The sequence below is a fragment of the Hemicordylus capensis genome, chromosome 5 (genome assembly GCF_027244095.1).
Source record: "Hemicordylus capensis ecotype Gifberg chromosome 5, rHemCap1.1.pri, whole genome shotgun sequence".
NCBI classification, from domain to species: Eukaryota; Metazoa; Chordata; class Lepidosauria; order Squamata; family Cordylidae; genus Hemicordylus; species Hemicordylus capensis.
In genome coordinates, this window is record NC_069661.1 from 228,121,404 (window position 1) to 228,133,974 (window position 12,571).

At 46.4% G+C, this 12,571-nt stretch overlaps 1 protein-coding gene across 2 annotated transcripts in view; it reads left to right on the forward strand.

Annotated features, from left to right (window-relative positions):
• Positions 1 to 1,069: 1,069 nt before the first annotated feature.
• Positions 1,070 to 12,571, forward strand: part of HIPK2 (homeodomain interacting protein kinase 2) — a 232,468-nt gene continuing 220,966 nt past the window's right edge. For both annotated transcript variants that reach the window (XM_053256747.1, XM_053256754.1), the window contains exon 1: positions 1,070 to 1,711. In XM_053256747.1, coding sequence (XP_053112722.1) covers positions 1,693 to 1,711 — 19 coding nt within the window. In that variant the 5' untranslated portion in view covers positions 1,070 to 1,692. The remainder of the gene's footprint in view (positions 1,712 to 12,571) is intronic.

Consider the following 12,571-nt stretch of genomic DNA (forward strand, 5'->3'; position numbering starts at 1 on the left):
AAAGGTTTTGCCAGGAGTCCCTGGGGGCATGTCCTGAAGACAACTTATGAGAAGAGAGTTGGCAGTGCCAGAGCAGAAACTGAGCAAAAGGGATGGATCACTTAAAATGAACACAGGAGGGGGCTCTCTGGCTGTCATTCTCAATACATAAACATTCTTTTGATGTGGCTTTTTTCAAGGGGGGAAAAAAATCCTGAAAGCAACAGTATATATTTATCTCAGAATGCATCCCATAAATACTCACATTATTTATCACAAACATTTAAACAAGAAAAAGGAAAGAAGGGGCAACATCTCAGCACTTTTTGTCAGGGAAACCAGACTTCGAAATGCAAACAGGGCATCCAAATCTTACCTGGAAAGGGAAGAACATTTGATTTGATTTGATTTGATTTGATTGCAGAATGTCGCAGATTATACCCTTTCCAGAGTTGATGACAAGTGTGACTTCCTTGTAATTTGTATTCTTTATTTATTATTTACATAGTGTTATCAGTGTGTATTGGGGCACTTCAGAGCAGCCAGGAGAAGACAGGTCCCTGGCCTCAGTACTTTACACTCAATTTGTGTGTGCGTTTTATGATTGTGTTTTAAATTCGATTTTTAATTGAAGAATTTCTGTAGCATTTCTACAAATGGGAAGTTGAGGTATAAATCATTCTTCATCTAAATAGTGAGTGTTCTTAATTTTGATTTTTAATTGCATTAATCCTGCAGCTTTTCCCAAAACGAAATAGCCAGGTGCCTTAAAATTATCTATCATCTCTTTGTCTCTTTCTCTGCCTGTCTTTACCGAAGTAGTGAAGGAAAGAAAGAACCTGTTTTGCCAACTTCTGCCTCTTTTCTACCCCCCTTCGCCGCCTCCTCCTCCTGCTGCTGCTGATTGAAATGTGTTGTTAAACAAGATCCCACATAATCTCAGCACAGCAGAATACTCCCCCCCCCGCCCCTTAGCCTCTCTCTCTCCCTCCTCTCTCCGCTCCCTCCTTCTGGGAAACTGCGATCCGTGCCATCGGCATTTGATTATTTGCAAACTCCCTGTGCTTTCCCCCCTCTCGCCTCCGTACTCCTCCTTTCCCCTCCTCTCCTTATCCTTCTCTCCTCCCCTCGCTGTGTCTCTCTGGCTCTCAGTCAGTCTCTCTCTTCCTCTCCTCTCCAATGCAACTTTTGCAGAAACCCCTCAACACACACGCACACAGACAGACATGTTGAGCTGAGAGAGCTTAGGGGGATCGCTCGAGTCCCCCCTCCCCGGCCCCCCAAAATCCCAAGTCTGGGGGGACCTCCAGCCACCCACATCCCCCTCCCCACTTGACCTGTCCACTCTGTATCGACCCCCCTCCCCTTTCCTCCCCCTGCTCCCCATCTTCTTCTTCTTCTTCTTCTTCTTCTTCTTCTTCTTCTTCTTCTTCTTCTTCTTCTTTTTTTGGTGTTTGTTTTTGGCTTCTCTCTCTTTTTGCCGCCGCTGCTCCCGGTGTGTCTGCTTTATGGAGGGCTCTATGGGTATTTTTTTCCCCTTGCCTCCCCCCTCGATGAATTAAGGCAGTGATGCAGGAGGCTGCTGGCCGCTTCGGCTGTACGGAGAGACACAGGCTCAAGATGGCAGATTTCTATTGAGTTTAAGGGGGGGGGGGGCTAGAATCCTGCTTCATTTTTCTTTCGTTGCAATGAATAACAGACATTATCGCACCGATGGCCCCAATGTACGAAGGTAAGGCAGTTTTCTGGATCTTTTTATTTCTCTTCCTGCTTAGCCATCTCTCTCAAACCCAGCCCTCCCACCAGGAGGGGGGGAAATGCAAAAGAAGGGGAGAGGGGGAGAGAGAGAAATGTATTGATGACCCACCGATTTGGTTACCTTCCCCCCTTCTTTAATTACATAGGAGTACTCGGGGAAATTGCTTAGCGGGGGGCGGGGGTTGTGTAGATTTCACAGCACCGCTTTGTGTGGGTCCATGTAGATTTTAAAAAAATAATAATTAGACAATTCCTCTTAAAAGAGAGGTTTTCAGTGCTGGTGGGTTTTCCATTCCCCTCTCTCCGCCCCCTTTTCAGATTGTCTTTTCAACATTTCTCTTGATTGTCGAGACCGCCACAGAGATACTGCAAATGATCATGTCTCTTTTTGAAGTCGAGCTGCAAAAGTCTTTTTTCAGTACCGGCTTTTAGAACAATGAAATTGACACGGTTTGCCCTGCAACCCGCCGGTGCTCTGCGCCTGCCTCTGCGTGTGTGTCTTCGAAATGCACTTTAAATTCTTAACACTGTTCTGCCTTCAGGTCTTTTTAATCATTTCAAGACACAATCGGGTTGTGGGTTTTCGTTGTTGTTGCTCAGGCTTTGCTGATCTGCCAGGATTGTATAGTTCAAGAAAGAAAGAAAATCCCAAACGGGAAGGGGAAAAAAAAATCACCCACATATGCATACAGGTATTACAGACATATGCGCGTGTGTCTGTATGTCAAGTGAGATTTTGCTTTCTTTCCCGTAAACATTTTTCAAGGGAGCCGGCTGGTCTTTTCCGTTTCAAGCTAAAAGGAGCCGGGGTGTATGCATGGGTGTGCGACTGAGGTTACGGTGAAGTGTACGAAGTTGGTTAGGTTTTGCTGGTCTAATTGGAATCCAGATAGAGGACGCCTCTTTCTCTCTCCCATAAATAAATCCGGCTTAATTCGAAACACCTTGCGCCTATATTCACAGCTTTCCCTTCGCCCCGGCTTGGCATTGATTAAACAGCGGGCCATAAATGGGGTGCGGGGGGGAGGCTTTTCCTTTTCTGATTATTATTATTTCTTTTATTCCGGAATGGCTTCGTCCGATCCTTTTTCTTTCTTTTTTAAAGAGAAAAGACGGCAGGGTTTATAGCGGGAATGCCTTGGCGAGGCTGGTGTGGGTGGGAAGCGGTACTTTTACGCGTCCGTGGAAGGAACGTGATCAAACTTATAGGAACCCTGCATTAGTTGAGAGCTGTGTTTCCTCGGCGCTATAAAGTTACCGATCTGAAGGCTTGATGGCACCCGGGGTCCATGCTAGGCAGTGCGTGAGGCGTGTTAAATATTTGTTGGAAGTCTTCAAAAGAAAAGCACGCTGCTTTTCCTCTCCCCGCCCCGGCTTTCGCAGAAAGAAATCTATTTATTATTACAGGTTTTTCCATTTCGCAGGCTGAACCTTTCGGGTCAAATGGTAGCCATTAGGAAAGAGAAAATGCACAGGACGCCCCCCCCCCCCCCCCAAGAAACCGAGATTTCCACTCGTTTGAGTCTAGAAGGGAAAAAGGCAAACGAGAAAGGAGCTGAAAGAGGCAGACAGAGCCAGCAAAGACGGATATTTGTATGATTAACTGTGTTGGTTTAAAAGAGAGAGAGAGGCCACGGTCTGCAGCGGCTTGAAATGCCTGGTGTGCCTTTTTTTTTTTTTTAAAGAGGTTTCTTTTTAAATACCTCCTGAAGCACCCTCTGCTGGATGGTTGCGTGACAGCGGCTTGTTCTAGGAAAGATATATATATTTTTTAAAAGTATTCTAGTAATGATTTCTTTCTTTCTTTCTTTCTTTTTTTGAAATTACATTTGTATCCCAAGGAGTTCAAGGTGGCATTTGTGGTTTCCTCTCTTCTAAGTTTAGCTTCACAACCACCCTGTGAGGTAGGCTAGAGGCCACCCAGTGAGCTTCATGGCTGAGAGGGGATCTGAAACCTGGTCTTCCGAATCGTAGTCTGATACTCTAACACAGGGGTTCTCAAATTTTGGTCCCCAGTTGTTGCTGGATCACAGTTCCCTTCATCCCCAGAAGGTCATTGTGGCTGTTGATGGGAGTTGTAGTCTAGCATTGGGGACCCACATTTGAAAAAACTTGCTTTAATTACTATATCCCACTGGCTTTTGATAGCATAGATGGTGGTTTATGAAAGAAAGTCACTCTTTGAGAATTGGAAGAAGCACTCACTCTATCATGACAGTGCACCCCAAAGAGCAGGGCTGATACCATCCTCCTGTTTTCCCAGTTCTCTTGCTGCATCTAGGAGCCATATAATTTTAGTTTGGGCTTTATGCTTTACCAGCTGTTTCAAAGGAATCCATACTTGCTCCACCTTTAGTTTTCAGCCTTAGTCTGTGGCTGCAAACCAGAGAAAGTTAGGCCTGGTTCACACGTGCATGTTCATCCCTTGATGACTGAACATCCGGTGATGACTTGCATGTGTGAATGACTATAACACCACAGACAGACTATTCATATCACGTCTGGAATCCTGCTTTTCACTGGAGGCAGTTCAGACAGTCAGCCAACAGTCAGGTTTGGTTCACACCTGCAAGTGTACCACTTGATTTCTCTACACTTATCTGAATGTGTGAACTGGATATATGAAGTTGCCTTAGAACATAAGAACATAAGAACAGCCCTGCTGGATCAGGCCCAAGGCCCATCTAGTCCAGCATCCTGTTTCACACAGTGGCCCACCAGATGCTGCTGGAAGCCACAGGCAGGAGTTGAGGGCATGCCCTCTCTCCTGCTGTTACTCCCCTGCAACTGGTACTCAGAGGCATCCTGCCTTTGAGGCTGGAGGTGGCCCACAGCCCTCCGACTAGCAGCCGTTGATAGACTAGATCAGACGATCGGTCCATCTGGTTCAGTACTTATGCTCCTGGATTTCAGACATGGGTCTTTCCTCTGCCCTATCCCAAGGTGCCAGAGACTGAACTTAGGTCCTTTTGTTTGCAAAGCAGGTGCCCTTCCCGCTAAGGAACACTTCCCCCCCAACACGACTGAAATGGACTCCATTGGGAAGCATTGCATTTGAGACCATGTGAGGGGATACACAGGTTGTATCGGTGGCGATGGGCTGTCAGGGCCATAGCTCAGTGTTGGAGCCAGTGGTCCCTCTAATTTTTCCCATCTCTGTGAGGAATGAGTTTTGTTGTGGGCGGCAGTAGTGAGGCACTGTGCGTGCACATATATTCAGCGTGGGGTCTTCCTAATTCAGATGGAGCGGGATCTAAAATTAACTGAGCGGACATCGGGAAACTTGTGAGTGCACGTACGTGCGCATGCCTTAGAGGGAGCCGTGGTTGGAGCATCTGCTTTGCAGGCAGAAGGTCCCAAGTTCAGTCCTTGGCATCTCCAGGTAGGGCTGACTCCTGCCAGAAACCTTGGAGAGCTGCTGCCAGTCAGCGCAGACAATCCTGAGCGGTCCGACTCAGTGGTCTGACTCAGTATAAGGCAACTTCTGTGTTCCAATTTCCACATGGAAGTCATCACTTGATACTGCAGTCATTGCACATGCAGAATATTAACCAGGCTCAGGTATACAGTAATCAAATATAAAGAAACAAAGGCTATTTACACATCTGGTAGGTGGAGGGGGGGAGGAGGAGGAGACAGGGTCCAATTCTTCTTCCCCCCAGATGATCAGGAAAATGCTGCATGGAGTGTGGCTTGCTCTCCCAGACGATCTGTGCTGCTGTAAGCAGAGTGGATCTCCGGAGGCTGGAACGATTCTGGATCTCCCACAATGCACCACCCAGTGAGTCTAGGCACCTGTATCTGTGTCTGTTGAGGCTGCCTGCAGCCCAAGCAAACACACAATCCCGGCCGCGGGGTTAAGGGCGCTCTTGCACCCTTAACCGTGGCTGACGGCCAGGTGTAAAAGTAGGGTTAGGCCCCACGGCAGCACAGGGATCACACTCGATCCCGGTGCTGCACACGAGCAGCCTAACCCAGGCTTGGCTGCCTCACATTGTGAGCCTGTTCTCATGAGCAGCCTAACCCAGGCTTGGCTGCTCATGAGAACAGGCTCACAATGTGAGGCATGCACATGTATGTGTGAACCAGCCCTCTTTCGCACTTGGCTGTGTTGAAATCAATGGGTCACATTAGTTGTGATGAACCTCATCATGTGGATTGAAGCATGGCTAACCTTCACTGGATCTGGGCCCATATATCTCTAGCCCGCTGTGTAATTTCCTTGCTACTCTATTCCTGAACTACCTTTCTCCACCACCATGCCTGCTATTTCCCTGGGCTGTGCTTCCTAACAAGAGAGACTATCCATTCTATTGAATGATGCCGGTTTTAGAAAGAAGCCCACTGGGATGGATCTGTCAGGACCATATCCTCAGCAGGATGAATTATAATGCAAATTTACGACCTGCAAGTCTCCAGAAATTCGGCATGTAATTTAAGGCTGCTTTCTGTCGAATGGAACACTGAACAAATCCGGGGTCTAACCTTCAGCATGATTCGTAACAGTTCCCTCCAGAATATGGATTTCCTTGAAATAGTTATTTTCACATGACAAAGACTAACTGGGAAATGCTAGACCAACCAAGGGCTCACTCTTTAGATGTTAGTCTTCATTTGGACCCCTTCCACACATTACAGCGAGTGAAAACCAGTTTTACTGATGAGTGGAGACTCAGGAAGGAGCGGTAGCCAATCTTGTCTCTCTAACGTGTGTTCAAGTTGAGGAACTGTAGATCAGTGGTAGATTGTATGCTTTGCATGCAGAAGGTCCCAGGTTCAATCCCTGGCAGCATCTCCAGGTAGGGTTGGGAAAGATTCCTGCCCTTAACCTTGGAGAGCTGCTGCCAGTCAGAGTAGGCAGTACTGAACTAGGTGGACCAATGGTCTGACTCAGTATATGGCAGCTTCCTATGCTCCTATGTAAGAGAAATGTTTGGAATATGAAGGATCCTTTTCTTCTTCTTCTGTCTAGTCCAGTATCCTGTTCCACACAATGGCCCATCAGATTTCTCTGGGGAAGTCCAGAGGCAGGGCATGAACTCAATTGTTCTACTGCTGTTTCTGCCCAGCGCCTGGGCTACTGATATACTGCCCTTGAACCTGAAGGCTCCATAAATCCATCATGACTAATACAGCGATTGATAGAACTATTCTCCATCAATTTGTCCAGTCCCCTTTTGAAGCCATCTAAGGTGGTGGCCATTGCCACATCTTGTGTCAGGGAATTTAGCTGGAAACCCATTTCCAAAAACCTGTTTGGCTCATTTACACAAGGCATTTTTATACATATCGTGTCCAAAAATGTAATGTGTGACAAGGCCCTTGGAAGATAAACCAGGATAAACTGTTACTGCCTCAGGAGCTTTCAACAGGATTCAGCTAGTTACCAAACTGTGCCGAACTGTGCAGATCATTTAAAAACAAAATAAAATATAGATCTATTTGGAGCCAGGAAGGATATAAAGGTTCAGTGCCTAGCACTGGAGAAGGTAAAGGTGCAGTGTGCCGCTGAGTTGGTGTCGACTCCTGGCAACCACAGAGCCCTGTGGTTGTCTTTGGTAGAATACAGGAGGGGTTTACCATTGCCTCCTCCCACAGAGTATGAGATGATTCCTTTCAGCATCTTCCTATATCGCTGTTGCCCGATAGAGGTGTTTCCCATAGTCTGGGAAACATCCCAGCGGGGATTTGAACCGGCAACCTCTGGCTTGCTAGTCCAGTCATTTCCCTGCTGTGCCATTAGGTGGACTCAAGGGGAAATCCTACAGACAGATCATGTCCAAACACTGGTGTAATAGGTGTAAAATCTTTGGGGGTTTTGCTTAAGTTCCCTGAACATCTGAATGCAGAGAAGGGTACTGTATAGATAATTCTTAAGCAATCCTATGCTTAAGACTGTGATCACTTGATGACAAAAAAGCCATTCCTTTTCTCTCCCACCCCCAGAATAAATTATGCAGATTAGGAAAAATACATGTATCTTGTATAATATATTCTGCTTCTAAGATTTTGGAGAACGTTGTTTTTTTTAAAGAAATTTTTTTTTGCTAGGGTGGCAGATGGTGAGGAAAAGGAATAGAGGAAGATAACTCCTCTTAGGCTGCAGTAACTGGGAAATAAGTAGAGTAGCTTTCTGACTGGGACAAGTTCATGATGCTATAATATTTTGTATTAGCATAGCACTTTTTCCAAATACTGTACTTGACACATTTCACATTCTTGATTCCAGTCACAACACCACTGTAAGGTAGATTAGGAACCTGTAGCTCACAGTTTTTTACCATTGTGAAACACTAGTATAGAATCAGCTCCCCTTCCTAATTGGATGAGGCCTGACCAAATACTTCCTTAGTGAGAAAAAGAAACATACTCTTTAAATGAGAGCTGAGATTCTTAGGATTCTTCCTCCCAGTTTCTACGCTTGCTGTTTGGAATACACATGGACAACAGTGTTTAGAACCATGGAGAAATGGCAGGAGAATTGTTCCTTACACTGGGAATAAAACAATAGAAAAATTACCCAGATTCTTAAAATGCAGCAAATGATATATGGAAAATAATCTCTGTTCAGATCGCTGAAGCCAAAGTAAAGAATTATGCAATATTTTTACCTACCCTTCCTCCAAAGAGCTTAGGGCAACATATGTCATTCTCTTGCCCCCTTTTAACTTCACAGCAACCCTGCAAGGTAGGTTAGGCTGAAAGATAGTGAGGTCATTCACACAATCAAAAACTCTGGTCTATCTGGGTTTGGGAGCTGTGTGTGCTCCCTATTTTTGGCTGTGTGGAAGCAAGGTAAGAGGAAAACCTGGGTAGAAATGATTGTGTGGAAGCAAGAGAGGAGGAAAGGTTACCCAGGTTTTCCTCCTACCCTGCTTCCACACAATCACTTCTACCCAGTTTTTCCTTTTACTTTGCTTCCACACAACTGAAAATTGGGAGCACACACAGCTCCCAATCCCAGGTAGAACACGTTATGAATGACCTCAGTGACTGAGCTTCATGGCTCCATAGAGGTTTGACCCCAGATCAGTGTTCCCTCTTACAGGGATTCCCAGATGTTGCTGACTACAACTCCCAGAATCTCCAAGCAAAAGCCATTGCAGCTGGGTATTCTGGGAGTTGTAGTCAGCAACATCTGAGAATCCCTGTTAGAGGGAACACTGCCCCAGATCCTAGCCTGCCACTCCAAATTAAGGATCATGACTATTAATGTATTAAAAGAGAATGGTGGATGGAACTTTTAGTGTGGCGAAGTTGGCTATGTAATGCATTGGATGGGGCTGTAGATCAGGGATTCTCAACGTTGGGTCCCCAGATGTTATTGGACTTTCAACTCTCATAATCTCCAGCCACACTGGCCTTTGGTTGGGGATTATGGGAGTTGAAGTCCAATAACATCTGGGAACCCAACATTGGGAATCCCTGCTGTAGATCAGTAGGAGAGCATCTGTTTTGCAGAAGGTCCCCGGTTCAATCCCAGGCATTTCCAGGTGTGGCTGGGCAAGACGCTTTGCCGGAGAGCTGCTGAGAAATTGGAAAGCTGCTACCAGTCAGTGTTCTGTAGACCAGCGGTCCCCAACCTTTTTGGCAACAGGGACCGGTTTCATGGAAGAGAATTTTTCCAAGGACCCGGGGGTGGGGGGGCGGGTTTGGTGTTAGTGGTTTCTGAACTCTTTACTGGTTATTTCAGGCAGCTCTGACTGCCCAATAGAACGTATTTCCCTTCCTCTCCCTCTCTGGAGGGAGAGCAAAGGGAAGATGTCCTATTAGGCAGCCGACCCTGCCTGAAATGAAGATCTGAGAGCTCGTTCCGGCTCTTGGCAGCAACTCAGACCACGCCCCCTTGTCATGTGCCTTGTCATGTATGAGGGGGCGTGGCCTGGGCTGCCGAGAGCCAGAACGGTCTCTCAGCTCTTCATTTCAGGCAGGGTCAGCTGCCTGACAGGACGTCTTCCCTTTGCTTTCCCTCCAGAGAGGGAGAGGAAGGGAAATATGTTTTATTGGGCAGTCGGAGCTGCCTGAAATATCCGGCAAAGAGTTCGCCCGGGCGGCATGGGAGGGAGGAATTGGCTCTGGGCTCCTACAGGCCTGAGCCACGCCCCAAGTGCGTGTCATAACGCGCACGGCGAGGGGGAGGCCGAGCGGGGCTGGATGCAGGCCGCCGCTCAGCTGGCTCCGCGCCTGGCTGCGGCCCATTAAAAAACACGCCGCGGCCCACTACCGGTCCGCGGCCCGGGGGTTGGGGACTCCTGCTGTAGACAATACTGAGCTAGATAGACCAAGGGTCTGATTCTGTATCATTTCCATTATCTCTTCCTCCCTCCTCCTCCTCTGCATTTTGCAAATTGACACATTCTTTGCTGTCGGAGTAGGAAGAGGCTGTGTGGATTCACCCGTCATATGCAGCATCCTAATTACAGCAAGACTCCTTGGTTCTGAGTTTTGTTTCAGTAACAAAAGTTTTTCCATTGTGCTTCCTCAATTTCAGCTGCTTCTGAAAGCGCCAGATATTGCTAGGTTACTGACTTGTTGGATCAATACTATTCTCTGCTGGGTCTCGGGACTCCTATAGGGCCAATATTCCTACTGCAAAATACCGATGTTGTTAATTGGATATGTTAATAGCACCACTATTAAACAAGGGCAGGCATATGGGAAAAGCCACCTTTTCCCAGCAATGTTCTATTTACATATGAAAGGAGCCTGAGTCACTGCCATTTTTATAGCCCCATTACACCAATCTGACCATGCAAAAGGGCCTTGAAGTGCCTGAGAATCACTTCATTTATCATAAGCAGCATGATGCGCTCATCATAAAGAGATATGCAGTACAAATGGAGCCAGTGGAACTCACAGTGATCTGTGAGCTTGGCAGTGGTGCTGCCTAGCTCCAGGCAAGGCACTCCCAGGGCTTTCTTCTCCCTCCACCCCACCCCTTAATCTGCGAGAGATGAAGCAGGCAAACAGAAGTATCTTACGTTGCCAACAACTTTCTTGAGTGCTTTGTGCAGAATGAGAATAGTGCCTTATTTATGATAGTGGGACCTTTCGATGAGACACACTTACTTTAGTACAGCACAAAGCACAGAGGGCTCCCAAGCTTGAGTGCCCACATGTTGGACTACAACTCCCAGTGCCCCCAGCCTGGGGCCCCAAGGACATTGTGGCTGAGGATGATGGGAGTGGTAGTTCAACAACACCTGGACCCAAATCTGAGAACCCCTGAGTAGAGGAAAAACTGTATTATTATTATTATTATTTTACACACTCAGACAGGTGTTATTGACTGGTTTGTTTTATCCAGACATCAAGTCCTTCCCAAGGACCTGGGATGCCAGAATTTTATTGTCAATGTTGTTGCTGTTGTTATAGATATTGTCGCAGAATATAGGCTGTTCCCAGTAAAGCTGCTTTTTGTAATTGGCTGATGGTGATTTCGTGTTTTTTTAATAATAATAATAATAATAATAATAATAATAATAATAATTATTATTATTATTATTATTATTATTATTATTATTATTATTATTATTATTTCAATTTCTATACCGCCCTTCCAAAAATGGCTCAGGGCGGTTTACACATAGAAATAGTAAATAAATAAAATGCAGAAGTTAATGGTAGTGGATGTGCCCATAGAAAGTGCCAGGTCCAATGAGTCCCCAGATGTTCTTGGACTACAACTCCCATCATTCCTGGCCATTATGTCCGGAGATGATGGGCTGTAGACCAAGAACATCCCAAAAGTTTTAGGACCCCTGGCCTATGGATACAGTCTATGGAAAAGAGGATGAAGAGGGATGAAGGTTAAGAGTAGAAGCTCTTTAGTCAAGCTTTTCGAGATTCCCAAATGTGTTCCATCAGTGGGCTTGTTACACGTAAGCTGCTGAAAAAGACCATTGTCCAAAGTGGTATATGGATTAATTTCATCATCTGATAATACTGCATTATTTGATTCCAAAATTATAATTAAAATTATAACATGATCATGTTGCATCTTATAAGGTTTTCTTAGTATCTGGAAGTGCAGGTTAGATTGCTTTTGATGTATGTGTACATCAATTATCACTGTAATATGAGCTAGTGTTGGTCCTATTCGTTTCTTTATCAAGAGACCCGACTATTTGCTACTTTGTGACAACTACTCAGAAAAGCTACACACTGCAGTTACTTTAAGCTGACTTTCTTAAGGCAACTCCTGCATGGAGCTTTTTTGAGTTTTCACTAAGAAGCAAATGTGAGGATTTCCCCTTGGTAAAAATATATTGAGGCTATTCCCACGATCAGCTGAAATCGGGCTAGGGGAGCCTAGCCTGATTTCAGCTGATTGTGGGAGCCACCGGGCTCACAGGCGAGCCTGGTTGCCTCCCGGCAGTTAACCCACCAAACAACCCCTCCCCTTAAACCGGGTTTGTGGAGTGAGCACTCCGCAAACCCAGTTTTTAAAATCGTGAGTAGACCCCCCGGAGGGGAGGCGAAAAGCCAGCTCCAGGGGTCTTTCCAGTATGCCCTGTGCGCTTGTGCAGGGCATACCTGCGCAGGGCATACTGGAGCTTCCGGGGGCCGCATGGCCCCCGATCCTCCCAGCCCCTGCTGGCTCTGCCACGGAGCCAGCAGTTGTGTAGGCAGCCGCTGTGGCCGCCCAGAGCAGACTGGCTGGTCGTTTGCGAGGAGAGCCTTGCAAACCCCATAGAGGCTCTTCTCTGTGATCGTGAGAAGAGCCTCATTAAGTGGCTTAATGGGGAAATGCTTGACTAAAAAGCAGAAGGTTGCCGGTTCGAATCCCTCTGGCACTATATTGGGCAGCAGCGATATAGGAATATGCTGAAAG